The 18,830-nt window shown below is 36.0% G+C and overlaps 2 protein-coding genes and 1 long non-coding RNA gene across 5 annotated transcripts; 2 read left to right on the top strand and 1 right to left on the bottom strand.

Moving 5' to 3' along the window:
• Positions 1-243: 243 nt before the first annotated feature.
• On the top strand, positions 244-2,354 carry LOC133698015 (uncharacterized). Of its 2 annotated transcripts, XR_009842978.1 has the most exons (5): positions 244-647; positions 755-1,419; positions 1,559-1,594; positions 1,688-1,842; positions 2,052-2,354. It is a non-coding gene; the product is annotated as an uncharacterized LOC133698015 (long non-coding RNA). The 2 variants fall into 2 exon arrangements; XR_009842977.1 differs by having other exon boundaries at positions 245-647; positions 1,688-2,354.
• Positions 2,355-4,851: 2,497 nt separating this feature from the next.
• On the top strand, positions 4,852-9,150 carry LOC133697463 (protein IQ-DOMAIN 3). Of its 2 annotated transcripts, none has more exons than XM_062120025.1 (6): positions 4,852-4,921; positions 5,815-5,897; positions 6,003-6,335; positions 6,643-6,870; positions 7,122-7,241; positions 8,112-9,150. In XM_062120025.1, exons 2-6 carry the CDS (start codon positions 5,841-5,843, stop codon positions 8,841-8,843), a joined length of 1,470 nt encoding a protein of 489 aa, XP_061976009.1. In that variant the 5' UTR covers positions 4,852-4,921; positions 5,815-5,840; the 3' UTR covers positions 8,844-9,150. The 2 variants fall into 2 exon arrangements, with proteins under 2 accessions (XP_061976009.1, XP_061976008.1); XM_062120024.1 differs by lacking the exon at positions 4,852-4,921 and adding an exon at positions 5,036-5,265.
• Positions 9,151-15,325: 6,175 nt separating this feature from the next.
• LOC133696488 (uncharacterized) lies at positions 15,326-16,063 on the bottom strand. The gene has a single exon (XM_062118683.1). It carries the CDS (start codon positions 16,061-16,063, stop codon positions 15,326-15,328), a length of 738 nt encoding a protein of 245 aa, XP_061974667.1.
• Positions 16,064-18,830: the final 2,767 nt, after the last annotated feature.

The following is an 18,830-nucleotide window of genomic DNA, read 5'->3' as shown; positions in this document are numbered from 1 at the left end:
GTTGATAGTTACCGGACACCGTAAAATTTTTTAAAGCTCGTGTCTGAATGGTAACTTCAAAGAAGATCGTTGATTGAGAGATGAACGGAAAAGCGTGTGTGAGTGTGTAATTTTTATTTTTTCTTTAATAATGACTTAACAGTTAGCATGAATTACAACCTTTTCTTTTTGCTTACTCGGTGGCATATTCCTTGAAGCTATCAGTACACGACAGAACTGCATAATAAGATAGTTTGAAAAACAGATGGAACTTCTGTTTTTTATTAACAGATTTTGGTGTTTTTGCTTGTTTATTATATCCTCTTTTCCTGAGACTTGCTGGTGTGCTTTCTTGTTGGTCCTTTTCTACATCAATTACTTTTTCATGCAGTTTGCGGACGACCTTGTGTGTATTTGTTTCAAGAGTGCGGTTGTGGCTTGTGGGGTTGTATATGCTGCAGCTCGTAGATTCCAAGTACCTCTTCCTGAAAATCCACCATGTTGGAAAGCATTCGATGCAGAGAAATATGGGATTGATGAAGTTTGTAAAGTTTTGGCTCATCTGTATAGCCTTCCTAAGGCACAGTATATATCAGTCTGCAGGGATGGAGATTTTTCTTCTTCTAACAAGTCGTCAGATTCACAACTGCAGCCAGTTCCAAAGGCGGGTCAGTTTTTCTTTTACTTCATTTGTTTCTAAATTCGAATTTTGAAATTTTTTGTTTCTTACAATGTTTGCAATTGTCACCCTGTCATCAACGGCTGTTGTTTTCAGATGGGGCATTGTGGATTGCCTAATGATGGAGCAAGTATTGCTGTTGTTTTCAGATGGGGCATTGTGGATTGCCTAATGATGGAGCAAGTATTGCTGTTGTTTTCAGAAAACAAAGCAACCTCGTGTAGTGATCAGAAAAGGGATGAGAACTGCAAACATTGTAGATATTTTCTGCAATTTCATCCGAGACAGGGATGCTTCATTATATAAACCAAATAACTGAAATTGTGATCTCATGTGCTCTTTTATAGGAACTTCCATGGAGTGGCCTACCTGCTAATAATGATTCAACTGAAGCAAAGACAGCTCCAAGTGGGAGTGTTGAATCTGGTGGATCCAAGGACCTAACAAAGGTTGCCTCAGAAATGCTGAAGGAACATAAGAAGAGTGATGATAAATCCAAAGCTCCTTGAGGTAGAGGCAAGAGAAGAGCTCATTCCAAGATCGAGGTCTGAGCACAGAACTTAAGCAAGGGTGACAGGATCAGGGAGAGAGACAGGGACAGTGAGAGAGGGGAGAGAGGGATAGGGATAGGATAAAGGCCCAGGATCACGATAGGGGCAGAGATTCTGTCAGGGAAAGAGAGCGAGATGAAACTGAAAGAGACAGGGATAGAGCTAAGGATCGAGGTCATCCTCGTTCAAAGGATAGAGGAAGAGAATCAGGTTAGCTCCCAAGTTCCTTTTTTTCCAAATGATACACTAAATTTGGAGGTTCGCTCAAACAACTTTGGAATTTAGAAACAACTTTAAGCGCTCTCGGAACACATTTCTAATAATATATGATCTTCTAATCTGAATGCAGGGCACTCGGAGAAATCAAGGCATCATTCATCACACGGTGTGTCTTTTAACTTTCCTTCCGAGGTTCATCTTTTTTCTTTCGTGCACGTGTGTGGCAGTCCTCTTATCAGCGACTATTTTGCATTTTTAGATCCTTGTTTCCACAGTTTCTCCTTTTCATCAAGAGAGAAGGATCGATATGGGCATTAGTCATATGCTTGAACTGCCCGTTGGCTAGTGCATGCATGCATTTCCTATCACTTCCGAGAGATTTATGTACCAGCACGGACTACAAAGACACTACCTGTATGTATTAACATGGTTGTTTTACATATTTCGTATGCGTTCCTTTGTGAGGAGGAAAGGAAGAAGAAGAAACATCATGTTAGGACAGGAACAAAAATTAAAAAACACCGAGTTCCATTTTGCTAGTTCCCTCAACACTATCCGCTCTGTACTTGAAACTGGGCCTTTCTGTGCATATCTTTTTTTAACCCTTTCTTGTAAATTATAAGGTGATCACGTCATGGTGGTCTGGCTAACCACACCATTTGAAGAGGAGGGGATGCTGGTGCTGGTGCTGGTGCTGGGCTCCTGGCTTGAACTTGCTTCTACAGGTAAATTAAAAATGGAGGAGAATAGCATGACATGTGATGCCATTAATGCAACCACAAAAAACATGCCGCTGTATTAAATGCGGTGTCTGCCGGGATCTCGAAAAGATAACACTTGTTTCCAAAGAAGGTGTTATCTCTATCCATTTCTTGGGTCTTTGTCATGTAGATAATAAATGTAGTGTAAAGTGTTTTTTATTTAAATATATATATTAAAATAATATTTTTTTATATTTTAAAAAATATTTTTAATATCAATGTATTAAAATAATATTAAAAAAAAAAGATATTCGTTACGTGGATTTGGCAGAGAATAACTATGATGAATGCGTTCGCCATAAGTTAAGAATGATCTTGGGCCTTTACCCTCTACACGAATGAGCAAGATGGGACCTTTTAAAAAATGTTAGTAACTCGGCTGCTGGTGCAAAGGTATATTTAAAAAAACAAACATATTTTTTTAATAATTCTAGAATAAATTTCTATATCTCCAAAATAAAGAATATAAATGTTTTTTTTTGTTTTATTATTTCCATCTCTTTTATTTTAAAAGGGTAATCAAATTCTGTCCTAAAATAAATAGACAATAAATAAATTAAATGTAAAAAATAAGCAATGGCCCGGTGAATGGCCGGTAAGCCGATCTGTAAAATGATTGCAAGCAAACCACTTGGAGTTTTCATAAGAGAACTTGTAAATACCATTATCATCGTCGCCGTTTCCTCCCTAACATAATCTCATTGTCGTTTTCCGGCTACCATCAACCAAAAACAATCTTCTTTTCAAGTTGCATCCTTCTATTCTCACCAATTTTTTTATTTAAAAAAAAAGGTAATTAAGTGATCTCCAGCTTGCATGAAAGAGGATCCTACAAATGATTATTAGGATGGGTCCTCTTTTTATTGTATATAAATGCAGAAAATATATATATAATAATTTCCCAGATTAGTTTTTATGTGTACCGTAAAGTAAAAGAAAACCCGAACACCCTATATATATACACGGAGGGTGCTTAAATTTCTCAAAAAAAGCTTTTTACAACATCCAAGGTATTCATCAAGACAATTTTATTTTATTTATATGGGTGAAGAGAATTATATGAATGATCACTTGATTAACTCATAGTAAAACCACTAAAAATCCTTATTTTATAAACATGTTTTTTTTCCCCGAAACACCATCAACGGTGGATTTCAATGGTAAGACTTTAAAAAAAATTAATTTGATTCTCAAGCTTTTTGTTTGCATAATTAAGCTATTTTGATCCCAAATTAGAGCCCTGATGCATATTTTTTAGGGGGTGGAGGTTGAATTGAAAGAAAAAAGGCTTAATTGAAAAACATAAGTAACTTGGATGGCGGCTCTGTAATTTATTTAAAAAGTTTATTTTAATCCCCTATCTTTTTAAACTACTAGGTAATTGGTCCCTATAATTTTTAAATATTATATTTTGATATCATACTTTATTTTCCTTCTATTTTAGTGGAAGAGAGAGAGGGGGTTGCTTTATTTTAGTTTAGAGAGATAAAGTTGTCGTTAGCAACAATTTAACAACTAAAACGATTGATTTTTTATGTCAAATGATTTCATATGATGATGAGAGTTTATATTAAGTGTTTTATTACCTTGAAAACATCTAAAATAACATATTTGAACTATGAAAGATTTTTTATTTTCGGGTTGGTTATGGGTTTTGGAGCGGTTTTTTGTGTTTTTAAGCCCGTGAATTGTTTAAACAAGGTTACAAGGATGATTCCTATGTGTTTTTGGGTCAAAGGTGAGTCGAAAATAGGTTTTTTGATTGAAAAAACAAGAGCCTTGTTTTTTCAACTACAATAATGGTCGAATCTTGAGCAATTTTTAGAAAACACATTGTTTTTTTTTTTTTACAAAGAATGGGGTGAACAACGAACTTTAGAGAACAAATGACTTGTGCATACAGGTTTTTTTTTATGGTCAGCACGCTAGGCCTGGCTTACTAAATTCATAACATTTGGCCTTATTTTTCTTTTTTTTATATAATTTTTTTAATTACTAATTTTTTGTATGTCTTTTTTAAAACAAATTTTGCATTTAAGTTTTGATCAATACCCCCCTCTATGTAATTGTTTTTTTCTGGCTTATCTAGCCTTTTTGAATCAACAATTATTATTTCTTATTATATTATACTGAGTGTGTTTAACTTTTTTTAAGAAATTGATATAATTTATTTATATTTTTTATATATTAAATTTATTTTAAAAAATAAAAAACATTTATTTTTTATTTAATATTTTAATATTTACAACATTGCATATATATTTTTTTTCAATAAATTTTATGTGTGTTGATTTTTATTGCAGATTGACTTTTATAAATAGATTCATTGAACACAATCAAATAAATTTTCAATCAAATAAATAATTTATATTGCGCTAATAAACATATTGATTTATATTTATTTCTTAATTTTTTTAGTTTTTTTTGTTTATTGTTAATAATTTTATTTATTTATTTATATAAATAATTATATATTTATTTTATCAGATACTTACATTAAAATTTTTTATTTATACTTTAATTTTTTTTAAAAAAATAACCTCTATAACTAGGGTTTTTTTTAAAGAAAAATTTAATACCGGCGGCGAAGTGGGTTTAATAGCAAGTGTGTTTATAAACTAAGGAACTTGACTAAATTAGATGTGGCAAGTTCTGGTTGGTCAAATGAATAAACACTCTCTTTCCCCATAGCGACAACAGCAAACCCTCACTCCAAAAATTAACCGTTACAGGTAACCGCGAACTTCAATGTAAAAAAACTGAAAAGACAGCGAAAGGAGGCTGTCTGATATCGTTGTTTGCGGTTTCTTGTTACTATATTTTGTGTTGATCTTATTTTTGTATAGTAATAAAAACCAAAGCAGGGACCACAACAGTTAAAAGTGGGGTCAATACCAAGCTGTTATTGTTCCATTTCCAATCTCTCAAGCTTTCATCCCCTGTCAAGATCTACTTTTTAACGCACACAAGTGCACACACAACCTGTGATTTGTTCAACTTCTTTGGATATTTTTGTTTGTTTATATAGAGAGAATGATCTTTAGGTCACAGAGATCTGAGAATTTCTGATTTAGAGGTATAATTTTGGAGTTCTCTTATTTGTTTTTGATACATTTGTTGTTTTGTCTCATTTTGTGAGTCTTTATTGTCTTTTGTGTTTCTGGGTTGGTTTAGAATTGGAAAGTTCGAACTGGGGCTTATGTCTTTTGAGAAGATCTTGCAAATTTAACATCTGGTTTGTTGCCATTTGTTGGTTAGATGCAGTAAATGGTTAAAGTTTCCATCTTTATTACCCGTAGCTCTTGATGTTGTCTTCTTATTTCATTTCCATGTGTAAACGCATTCTTAATTGCAGTTTATTGTTGTGTTTAATGATAGATCTAACTTTCAAGTGTGGGTTTTGCATTTTTTTTAGTAACTTGAAATGTTCTTGTTTAAACATATTTTGAGGGTTGAATTACTAACTTGCGGTTTCCTTCAGCAATTTAGTTATTCACTTCCCTTGTTTCCAATTTGTTGAAATTTTATATGGTCCTTGCTACATTTCTACTGTTACATATGTCGTAGATTTTTTACTGTGTCTTGATGATTTGATCTCATTTTGGGCTTGGATTTCTTGTTTTAGCCCGAACAAGATTGATAAATTAAGCAATGGGGAAAAGAGGGAGTTGGTTCTCTGCTTTGAAGAAAGCCCTCGGTTCCTCTAAGGTTTGTTGGAGTTTTGGCCTATATATTCAACAAGGCTTTTGTAACTTGTAATTATTTCGAAATGTTGATAATCTTAAGTTCAGTTACCCTTTTCTTTTTAATTAGAAATCCAAATCAAAGAAGAAATGGTCAGAAAAAGAGAAGAACCGGGATCTAGGTGTTTCTTCACGTGAAGAAACCGTTGCACCCTCTCTTTCTCCTCCTCGTACACCACCTCCTCCTACAGCAGAAGATGTAAAATTAACTGAAGCTGAGAACGAGCAGAGCAAGCATGCTTATTCCGTGGCGCTTGCCACTGCTGTGGCAGCTGAGGCAGCTGTTGCAGCCGCCCAGGCTGCGGCTGAGGTTGTTCGGCTTACTACAGTGGCACATTACTCTGGAAAATCGAAGGAGGAAATAGCTGCAATCAGGATTCAAACAGCATTTAGAGGATACCTGGTATGTTTTCTATGATTTTACTTGAGGAATTTCTTTATTTCTTACGGTTTCTTCATTTTCTTAGCAAGACATGTACTGTGTCCGTACAAGTTATGTGTCAAAACTTCCATGTATGACGGATCTGACTTTTAGGTTCTTTTGCTTTCTTTTTTACTTTTGTTTTTAATGTAATCAAACCTTCTACTTTTGTCGTGGAAACTTGGCCATACTTATTGGAGAACGTAATATACTTCTTAATCTACACCTTTTCATATTCTTCCTGTAATTAGTTGCATATAAGAACTGCTCTTGCTATTCCTGCTTTCAGGCGAGGAGGGCATTGCGTGCTTTGAGAGGGCTGGTGAGATTGAAGTCATTGATACAAGGGCAATCTGTCAAACGGCAAGCAACTGCCACATTACGAGCCATGCAGACTCTTGCTCGTGTGCAGTCTCAGATTCGTGCAAGAAGGATCAGAATGTCCGAGGAAAATGAGGCCCTCCAACGGCAGCTCCAGCAGAAACATGACAAAGAACTTGAGAAGTTGAGAACTTCTGTAAGTGCGATCATCTCATACTTCTTTACCTGACTTTTTTGGATGTAGTAATTTCTGTTTTGTTTTTGCACTCCGAGTCTTTTCCCTCCTCTGAACCCAAATTTACCCGAGTATTTTGCTGTCACATGCATTACACTGCTCTCGCTTTTGCCTTTCATTAATGGGTGTTTTTTTCCCTTTTCTTTGCTTTGAAAGTTTGAATATTTTGTATTAACCTGTGCATATATATGTTTCATATACCTTTGCAACAGATTGGAGAACAATGGGATGATAGCCCACAATCAAAGGAAGAAGTTGAAGCCAGCCTACTACAAAAGCAAGAAGCTGCCATGAGAAGAGAAAGGGCACTGGCTTATGCATACTCGCATCAGGTAATTTAGTGGTTTTTTAAATAGTCCATTGTTGAAAAATTTTGTAACATAGCCTGTAATGGAGCATGCATTCTGATTACCTTTAGCCAAAGAAAGAGAAAAAATTAAGTCAATATGCACAACTGGTGCTTAGTATCTTGCTTTTGGTGTTTTATTCCATCTTGCATTTTAGTACTTGTAATACTAGAAGACATTTAAGTAGTCTTGGTTATTTGGGAAATTCTGGCATATTTGAATTCAGGAATATTTTCAGATTTTCCCACTCCTTCCTGATGCAAAGTTCTGCTGATAAGTTAATGGACATGTGCGCACACACTGGGCACAAAAATAGCTTTTCAGATATCTCATGTGAAGACACTTTATAATTGTTGCTGCTCAATAAATAATGCCATTTCATTACAACTTTCCTTTTGTTCAGCAATGACTCGTGTTACTGAACTTAGTATTCAAGTAAAATGAACAACTTTGCTTACTTTTACTTCCTTAGGGTGTCTTAACACTGGTATTTGTTAAATGGTCACAAGCCAAATCGATCAATTTCCTCGAGAAATGTATTTTAAGAACACGGAGCAGACAAGAACCCTTTCTTGCTCGTTTACTGCAAAGGAATAGCGTTGGACACAAATATGAAACCAATATTTCTTTTCATCAACAGTTTCCTGGAGCTTATCATTATTGTCTTGAGAGTTTCTACTCCGTACACACTTGTCCCAGAAAACCAAGAGTTTCTATTTTGTACTCATCACAAAAATGTCAAAAGAAAGACGTGTCTAGAGCTTCTAATTTGCAATGCTAAAAGACTATCTATTTCTCATTCTTGAATCAAACTTCAATTTAAAACTAACATGGATGACTAATTTTTGTAAACAGCAAATGTGGAAGCAATCTTCAAAATCAGCAAATGCTACATTCATGGATCCAAACAATCCTCGCTGGGGATGGAGTTGGTTAGAGAGGTGGATGGCAGCCCGACCTTGGGAGAGCCGAAGCACAATAGATAACAATGATCGGGCCTCTGTTAAGAGTACAACAAGCCGTACCATGTCTCTTGGAGAAATCAGCAGAGCTTATTCTCGTCGTGATCTTAACCATGACAATAAACCTTCTCCTGGTGCTCAGAAATCAAGTCGGCCTCCCAGTCGGCAATCACCCTCTACTCCTCCCTCTAAGGCACCATCTACATCTTCAGTAACAGGGAAAGCAAAGCCACCAAGCCCTAGAGGGAGTGCTTGGGGAGGAGACGAGGACTCCAGGAGCACATTCAGTGTCCAGTCTGAGCGCTATCGGAGACATAGCATAGCAGGGTCATCAATAAGAGATGATGAGAGTCTTGCAAGTTCGCCTTCAGTTCCAAGTTACATGGCACCCACACGGTCACAGTCAGCAAAGGCAAAATCCCGCTTGTCAAGCCCGCTAGGCATAGATAATCATGGGACACCAGATAAGGCATCAGTGGGTTATGTAAAGAAGCGGCTTTCCTTCTCTGCTTCACCAGCTGGAGCAAGGAGACACTCTGGTCCTCCTAGGGTGGATGCTAGTGCTGTTAAAGACATTCAAATGCACACAGAAGATAAAATGAGCAATGGAGCAAGCAGCAAGTAGTGCAGGAGACGAGAGAAAATTTTCATTTTAGGTATCAGTGAAAAAAAAAACAAAAGATATAAAAATGGGTTTTAGATTTTCATCTTTGCCTCCATTTTCTTCTTCGGTGTCTACTCTTTGTGAAACAAGTGAAGGGAGGGAATAAATGTGTTATTGTTGTGATTCATGTTCTCATCATCATTGTGATCACCGTTAACTCCTTATTCTTACAATTATTAGGGATGTGTCATTTGTTATATGTAGCAGGATTGCTTCTGGGGATGTTAACAATTTGATTTATTTAGTTGTAGTAGTCTCGTCGGAATAACGTCACCACTCTTCATCTTCTTTCTTCTCCGGTTAACTTGGTTTGTAGTACTGTGACGGAAAAACTCGGTGTCCTGTGTTAATAATCAGATTTTTTTTTTATCATTTGCTCGTTTCTAATTTGCCTGTATTCACACAAACCATATGTATGAATCTTTCTCCACTGAGAATGTTAGGGAGTTATCATCACCATTCAAATCTACCATTCCGATTTTCTGTTCTGTGCTAGTGCTATTTTACTGTCAACTGAGAGTATAAATTGAAGGCTATTAACATAAAACCAGAAGTGATAAACAGATGGTTGATTGCACAATTATAATCGTCATCATCAACAAGAACTGTGGCGGGACGAATCCTCGCTGTTGAACAGTGAGATTCGTACTCTACCCATTGAGTTATTCTGGGTACTAAAGAGACGTTGCAGCAACTCACAGTTTCATGTGGTTCGAGAGAACCTATTCTCAGCCCTATGAGCAACAACAAGCAGTAGGGCATATTGAATGCAGATCCCACCATCCTATGTCTTCCCAAGCACCACATCCTTACTGTAGCCTCATTGATTTTTGAAGTTTCAGGATGGTTTGCTACCATTACTTTGTGAAATCTATTGTTAGATTCCTGTACGCTAACTATTGTTTGGTGCATTATTATGTAAAAGATACGTTCGATGAAATGCATGTTAGAGTGGGTTTTTAAGATCCTTCGTGCTTCGTTTCAGTTGATTGATATAAAAAAAAAGTCCCTTGGTAAGTGTTTCTTCCTCTGTTTTGTTCTCTGGTTTAAATTTATTCCAGTTTAAGGTTTTTCGACGTGGCTGATGGCAGAGAATCAATGTTCTAAGGCTTGAATCACAAATAAGCTCGGCAAAGGAGTCCCGTGACTTTTTAACAAGTCCCCAGGCATCTCCAGCCCTTCAAGAATTCAACTATGAGAATTCATACACGTTTTTATGAAGTGGGTCGGGTTATGGGTACCCGACATCTGATAGGTCGGGCTTGGATACCCGAAATTCATACTTCGGGTTTTTTATTCTCTGTCTTCCTTTGCACTGATACTCTACTGCTGTTCTCCGAGCCCGAAAGCCACCAAAACCTAAGAGCTGAAGTCGTTAATTCTTGAAGTAAGAAAAAACTGTTTTCTGAGTTCTTTTCCATTCCAAGTTTTGTGTTTTTATAGAAAATTTGGTGATATTTTGGGCAGGAAAGGGGAAGTAATGGGGAAACTAGGAAAGAAAGCAGGGAAGTTTGCAGAGAAGAATTTATAGTATGAATAAATTTGTTTTTGATACCTTCATTGCTTTCTCTTCTTTTGTGGTTGCTTGAGCTTTGAGTTTGTGAGTAATTATTGGCTTAGGAGATTAGAGAGAAGACTCAGATGGAGAAAGAAAAGAAATATATGGTGGAAGCTAAAGAAAGCTATCGGGGCGCATTGTTTTGACCATGAAAGATTAGCTTCGTTTTTGTTTTCCTGTTAATATATGATAAAAGGCTTTTCTTAAATAGCTCATTTGGTTCTTATTGATATTAGTTCAGTTCATTTCTGCTTGTTTGCTTGTACAGGAGAATGATTTCGAGGATTGATATGTTTATTGATTTGAATTAGCTCTTTAAAATCCTTATCTTGTACACAGAAACAATGAAGTTGACATCTTAAAGATGTTTCCCATGGTGTAGTATTTGGTGAAGATGACAGTGATATGGACCAGGATGATTCGGATAGTGACGGATATTTATCTGAGGTTTTGAAATTTGTTATGCCAACTCCCTTTTTTCCGGTAAACTTAACTTGCCATATTTCCTCTGCTAGGATTTCTAACATTTTTGGTTCCGGTAAAATTTCAGGATGCAAGCTGTTCATATAATGGTGAAACTGAAAGTGAGAATCATCTAAAAGGTCAGGATATCATCACCAGTTTTTCTGGTATTTTTTAGTCTTTTAAATTATAATTTGCCTTTATGTTTATGTTTTTAGTAATATGCATGCAAAGAACAATGGTGATGGTGATTTATCAGTCAGAACAAGGAAATTCATTTAGAACTGGCACAGAAAATGACAAGGTTGAACGGCTTGAAAGCCAAGGTGATGAGATCATAATCTTTTTCTTGTTTTTTTCTGAAAACAAAGTTTTTAAGGATTTTATATCTATTCGATCTTGGGTAATATTTCCCATATAGCACTTCAGTTTGTTGGTCAAGGCTAAATTTTGTGAGTGCTAAAATCTAAAACTATCATAAATTAATCGTGAAGGGGAAATCTGTGATTGCTTTGACCTCGTGTCAATAATCTGCAATATTTTTTAGCATTTACATGCTTATCAGATAACCTTTGATATTAAATTTCTCTTATTTACTTCTGTACTCCAAATGCCTTCTAGGAGCAGAATCCATTTTTATGAATTTACTGTCATCATGTAGAGATTCAACTAAGCATTGTCATTTAAAATTTGACAGGATCCAGAATTTGCCAAGTTTTTGGAAAGCAACAAGGAACGTCTTCAGACATTATGGGATGAGGAAAATATAAGCTATTAAGTCTTGATCTCCTCTTCCTGGACTTTTAATATCTTGAGAATGTAAATGTGTGGATATTGTGCTAATTCTAGGCACCATTAGCTTGTATATCTATATTATAACCACTTGATGTTTAAAATATATAGCTGTCATCTATATTATTGTCCATATGATCTGTTTTAAGACGAAAAGTTGCTGCGTCCATCGAAGTTCGTAATTTCTAGTAATCAAACCTTATACCCAGTCTGCTTTGTGTACCTTTTTTTCCCTCCCTTTAACAATTTTTAATCATATCTTCCTTCACGGAAGTATCCAGACGAAGAAGAGACTAGTGAGAATGACAGGCTATCTGCAAATGAAATAGGGAAGTTGAGTAGTTCTACTGTTGATTCTTTATGTGTAGTACTCAAGGAGCAGAATAATGTACCTGCTTTTGTGAGGCTATTAAATGAGTACAGGGCTGCATGACACTATGGATCTGAATCATCCACCATTGATGGAGATTGGAGACAGCTGCACTTTTGGCAAGATCTTGACATTCATGCTTCATGAGGCTGGTAACATATTCCATGAAATTCTGGGAATATCTTGCTCCAATGAAAGGAAAGAGGTCATCTTGGAACTGAAGAATACCTCCAAATGGAAAACTTTGAAACCACTAGTCAAGTCTTACGTATGAAGTACCCTGTTTCTCCTGAGCAAGGTTACCGACTCTAAGATATGCAGCTGGCAGTGTGCTATCTGGGTTGCGTTTATTTTTGTAAATATACATGACTATGATCTGCAGCCTCTATACGATAATTCAGATCATAAATGGAGTAGCCGTTCTGTTTCCAGGACCAAGATACATGCCTTTAAGAGTTAAATGTAACCAATGGTTGAATACTCTCTGGATCTAGTGGGTTTTTCATTCCCATTACATCATTAATGCTGGATATTTTGGAATATAATATAGGCAAGGAGAGTTGGAAACCTGGAAAGGACTTTAGCTTTTCTTCTGCGGCTAAGGTCAGTACAAAACTTCACTTACCCTGGGCTGGGTTTCTTATGTGGCTCGCATCGCAACCTTATTTAGTTTGGTAATATTTGTTCGAATCTTTTATGCCTGATCTCTTTCAATGTCAATTAGTTGGTTCCTAAAATCCACCTGGTAACTCTTTGGCATCAAGTATACTGCACAACTGGTAAAGCTCACAGTGTTGTTTCCTGTGCAGTTGCCAAAGCATTGGCTTAAATCTCAAAACTTCCAGGATGAACGTGTTTTTTTCAGCTATTGAGCTGTTGGCAGTGCACTGTGCTCAGCGGAGCCATCACATATCATTTCCTGATCCTAAAGTTATTCCAATCATCCATTTGAGTAAAATTCATGAGATGACTACTATTGAGAGTTTAAGGCATGCGGTGAAGCGTTTATTGATCAGGTATTCTTTTCCAAAGAGTATGGCATTCAATTGTATCCAACAATATGGATTTCTAAAGAGGTTGGAACTTAGTTTATATTACATGTCAGCATAATTGCCATGAAAGCTGTAGAGTGTAGTTGCAATCCTTATGGAGGTCTACATGGAGAACCAACCCAACTTGGGCCCAAGCAATAGATGCTTTCAGCATCTTGTTATTTTGACACTAGAAAATTCTTACATTTTGATCATGCTAGTTCTTGTCTATCTCTTCTTTTCTGTTTTCATAAATTTAACCATAATCGTTGATATTCAACAGTGCTTTTATCACTGTTAATGATTTATGGTGATTCTTGTAAGGATGTATGATTCACATAAGATTGTTTCCCGTGCTTGTTTTTAACTGTAGGTAGAGCAGAACGTGGAGTATGTGCATAAGAAGAGGGATGAGGTTTCTTTTCACCAAATGATTAGCAATCTGTTGAATCATTTCTTCAAGTTTGCTTTTTAGTCCTCTGCAGGCGTCAGTGACCCATTCTCTTGTAGTGTTAGATGGATGTCGCATGTTCTAAATTTGATTTGTGGTTGATTTGCAGCTTGAAATATGCGGTGGAGATGCTCCGTTACACATTATTACATTAGTGTCATTGGAAAAGCTGGTTCTAGAAATCTACTTATGAATGGAAAAATAAGTAATATTTAGACATCTTTTCCCTTTACTTGGCCTTACTTTTTACTATTAATTTGCTGCAGTCAATGGCTTGTGCTGTTATGGCGTGAGTTTATTTAGAAACCTTTTCCCTTCTATAAAAACCTGTTAAAACAAGCACAGGGCAAATGAGCGAGGTGTATTTTGACGTATTTGGGCGTGATACTGGTCGAAACCAAATGTTAGCTTTGGGTTGACAATTGAGTTATTCTGATGCTTCATTCCACATTTTTGGCGAATGTTGATATTCAATGACACGTGGAAAAGGCAGTCAAGTATGTTTAGAGCTATGTAGGAGCTTCAGGTCTGTGTTGGTTTCGATATGGTGAGATATCAAATTTGTTCAAATTGGATTTGATTTACTTGATGGAGATTCCAGTACATCCCCAGTCTTGTTAGTCCAAGACCAGTAGAAATAAGGTCATACTGGGTCAAGCCTAGTGTAGTTGTCTCTAGCAGGAATGTTGTGTAATTTGTCACTGCATTGGCTCACCCATTTTTGGCGTGCCCCTTTATAGCAGTGAAGATTGGATAGTAACTCTGTGCAATCTCTTGTAAATCTTTATAATTTGACAGATCTAAAAACAAAATTGAAAAGGGCTCTAAAAAAATGATATTTGCTGCAGTTCCCTGGATCAGAAGAAATCAAAAGAAAAGAGGCAACAGCCTCCAAAGAAGGCTACTTGGCTGTTAATGGTGAAGGAGATTCGCAATAAATAGGAACTTTATTTGGTGAGATGTAAACAGCGGAAAGAAATGGAAGAAACTCAGCTTTCCTGCCACCATTTTCGATGTTTTGTAAGATTACAGAAACTATCAGTTTTTGCTAGTTATAGTTTCTTACAGAAATTTTGATGTGCTCCATGTTTAGGCTTCTAAAAATTCTTCAAAGCCGATATTCAAGTTCATTTCTGTTTAGACTGGATATATTAGGTCTGACAAATCCCTGTCGATGAGTTTTGTTCACCAAATTTACGAGACCAAGCTTCAAGTTTTGAGCTGGCATTTGTCGTTCAAAAGTACCTGTTTGTTTTGAATGTCAGAGCTAGCTTGCTAGTACCTAAATTACATTTTGTCAGTTGAATTCAATTTTGTTCATGGTTTGCAATTAGGTTTCCTCAACCAGGACCCATCTTCGGTGTTCTGGGACCATGGAGAAGTGCGACTGATATGCCGAGGAATTGTAATTTGTATAACATCTTGTAATCACTGATCAATAATGGAACAAGTGTGAATACGTGCATACAGAGTACTCAATTATCATGTGTTCATGATCTAAGCCATGTTCATACAGTCCCTAAGAACAAAATTTCAATGGTGATATGCCTCTATAATTGAACTTTCTTTAATTCTCTCGTCAGCCATCCCTAGCTCCCTGTTGAATACTAGCTAGAGAGTCATCAGCTACGTAGGCCCGTTTGTGATTATAAAAAATGATCATCTTAGTTTACCGTTGCATTTCAATATCTCTCGGTCAATCTTGGCCTGCTTAACCATACACGCTGCCAGGAGTACTCCTCTGACCTCTCACGCAACGGGTGCGATAGCAAACGAGGCCTAATTAGCCATGGCACATGAATGATGACTGTTGTGCCTTAAAACCCTAAGCAAACTCCACAGTCCCTTCCCTCTCTTCTTGCTACTCATTTCAATTCCCTTTTCGGATTGAAACATCTTCGACGGACTCTTCTTGCTCTGCCTCGTCTTAATATCGCTCAGCTCCATCTCCATTGGAAATCTTCCAACTCCAAACGCCGAAAAGTACCATCTTGGCTTTACCGGGGTCACTAGTATCGATACCTTCTTCATCGAAAAGTCATTCTTATCATCGCATTTCCTTGTTGCCAACCCATGATTCTCTGATAGAGGCACTTGCAAAGCCTTGTCACTCTTTTCCTGTAGCTGCTTTGGCGGTGTTGTCCTTGGCTTGTTGAAAGAGGATGATTTCCAAGGGAATCTAAAGCTCTTCTTGGAATCCTTCGCTTTCTTTGTGCTTCCGGCCAGGTTCTCTGCTTTTTCTTCTACTGTTTCTCCTCTGTAAGGAATGAGCTTTCCACAAAAGATGATATTATCTGAGGGATAGGCTGAAGCGGCGAAGTCTTCGCTGAAGAACTCGAAGAAATCTTGATCAAAAGACGTTTCCAAGTTTTGATCTTCTTTGGAGAGGTCATCCCAATCAGAAGCACAGTTGTACAATGGAAGATCACAAAGAGATAGTGTTTCTGCTTCATCATCAAAATCTTGCAACTCACTGTCCTCTTGTAGCTGTCGAAGGCTCATTTCTTTCGCAACCATTGTGAATATCAAACAATGGCAAGAAAAGGTGAGGATCCAAAAAGAATTAAGAAGAGATTCTTGATGAAGGAAGTCTGTAAATGGCTTTGCTGTAGTTTGATGAGAAAAACTGGCAAAGTTGTCACCACTATATATTACACGTTCAACAGAAGCTCAAAGGAAGATGCTTTGACATGATGCCTAGAAATAGTTGGTGAATTAATGGGGAGTGGGGGCGGCTTCTAGAGGGCAAAGAATAAAGAAAAATAAATTAATATGGCAAGTATCACGGATAGTTTTAGAAATTCTTTGATTCTAGAACAGTAGGCGGTCATAGATAGACAAGTGGGTTCTTATTGCCTTGGGTGTCAAGTTTTTCTATCGGTTGATGAGACTCCATTAACGCATCTTAAGGCTGCTCTTCCTTCTACCTTTCCTTTTTTTAATATTTCTTCTCTCTTTGGCTCGGCCTTCTAGTATAGTTTACTAGTTAGTTAGTACAGAGTTTGTCTCTACGTTGCTGTCTTTTTTGAGAAAGAAAATATAGGAGACTATGTCGAGCTTTCATGGGATGCCGGAGAGATTCTACTTCTACTACTATCATGCACGCAATTAATAATTTAGAAAATAATAATAATAATAATAATAATAATTTAGCAACGTCCATGGGACCATAAGTTTCATGTTGGAATCAGTGTATATATTAAACCTGGCCTGTTTCGTGATTTTAAAATAATATTATTTTATTTTTTAAAATAAATTAAGATAAAATCTTCTTATATTAACTTGATCAACTTGTAATCTAGATTTTTAATTTATCATTAGCTATACTGAGTTTAATAATTTTAAATATATTTTATTATTATTGTTGTTAATCTTTGTAAAGGGGAAGGGTTTTTTTCTTCTTGATAAAGGACGTGATTGATATTGTTATTTTGGACTGGTGCTCTGCCTTAATTAGCACTCAACCGATGCTGTGGTCTCCCGCGTGTTGAGATCTAGAATGACAACGACCTCATCAGAATATTCTTGGTCAGCAAGGATTTTTCTTTCTGGGTGCTAAATTCTTGTTAGCAAGTATGTTGGCACTGTATCATTCGAGAACTTCTTGTGTGTAATTCTTGTCATTTTATTATTTTATATTGTTAGTGATAAAAGGAGAATTAACCTCACTTAAAATAGAAGCTTTAGTCCGGAAATTAAGTATGTAAAGGACATAACTGTTTTTATTATTATTATTATTATTATTATTATTATTTTAAGATATTGTAATAGTTGATTTTTAAAATGTTTTTCATTTAAAAATATATTAAAATAATATTTTTTTTATTTTTTTAAATTATTTTTAACATCAGCACATCAAAATGATCTAAAAACATCAAAAAAATATTAATTTAAAGTAAAGATAAAAATAAATAAAATTCAATTTTAAAAAAAAATTAAAACACAAAAAACAAACAGGATCATAAAATACACTTACATTCTAGTATAAAGTAGCGTGACCAGCTATAATAACCCCATATCCATACATTAATCTACAACTTTGTAATTTTTTTTTTAACAACTCAGCTGAGAATATCATCACATACATTTATACATAGCAGCAATTTATTTATTTATTTTAACTATAAAATCATAAATAATAGAATGATCTGATTAATGAATTGATTACAACGATTAATTCAATCTTATAATTTTAATTACCTTACATTCAAGATCTTTCATGACTCAAGCACAACATATCAATACATTTCTCGCAAGAAATTAGTATTTAAACCCCTTCTGTGAGGAGGCACCTCTTCTCCCAAAGTTACGGGGTTATTTTGTCGAGTTTTTTAGAGAGGGTTGTCTCACGCTCGTAGGTATACCCTTCTGTTGAGGGTCGTTTGAGCTTTTCCTGAGAGCATGACATGAGTAACTTCAACGTCGTACCACCTGGTACTCGAACATGTTTAATTCCATGAGAATTAACTTCAATGAACATTTTCAGCTAGCCTAGCCCCCCCCCCCCCATCCCTCGAGACCAGCGAGGGTTAGTACAGTAATAGTCATCTGTTGTCCATCAACTACGCCTTTCAGCTTGAACTCACACCCTGACTCACCCTCCATGGACAGAACTTGCGGAGAAACCCTTGGGTTTCCAGGGCATTGAAATCTCACCAATGTTTTACTTTACTCAAGCCGATATCAACCAAGCAGGGAAAGATCAGATCGACTGATCTGAGATTGCACTATAACGGAATAATCATTGATTGCCGATCCCCGTAAGAAAGAATATATAAAGCGCCTCTTGAAAAGTCATGATTCCGATCCCGTTCCCTCAAGCCTTTTACAAGACTTCGCTTCTTTCCTTTGCAACGGCGCCATAAGCAGTATTCTCCCTGTGAATCCTTTGGTCTGTGAATGCCTTTCGAGGATAATTACCCTTTCTTTCTGAATCTATCTTTGGCTAATCAGTGCCAATTATAGACTTAATTAATTTGTTGCTAATCTCTGGTTTTTATTATTCTCCTTCATTTTGAAATATTATAATTGATTTTTTCTCTAAAAAACAAAGCCAAAATGAAATAAATCCCCATGCATTCCATATTATATATGATATTCAAGAAATTGTTATACAACCCCACTTTAGTCTACCTAACGAGAATGATTTGTTTATTAATTTTTGGAGTAAAAAAAATATTTAAGGGGCTCTTTTGCTTGTTAAAAAAAATAATCAAGTAAAATCATGCTTTAATTTACAGTAATATTGTGACCAAATATAAGAGAAATCAATTAACATGAGAGT

This window comes from Populus nigra, chromosome 6, assembly GCF_951802175.1.
Source record: "Populus nigra chromosome 6, ddPopNigr1.1, whole genome shotgun sequence".
NCBI classification, from domain to species: domain Eukaryota; kingdom Viridiplantae; phylum Streptophyta; class Magnoliopsida; order Malpighiales; family Salicaceae; genus Populus; species Populus nigra.
This window is presented reverse-complemented; position numbering and strand designations above follow the sequence as displayed.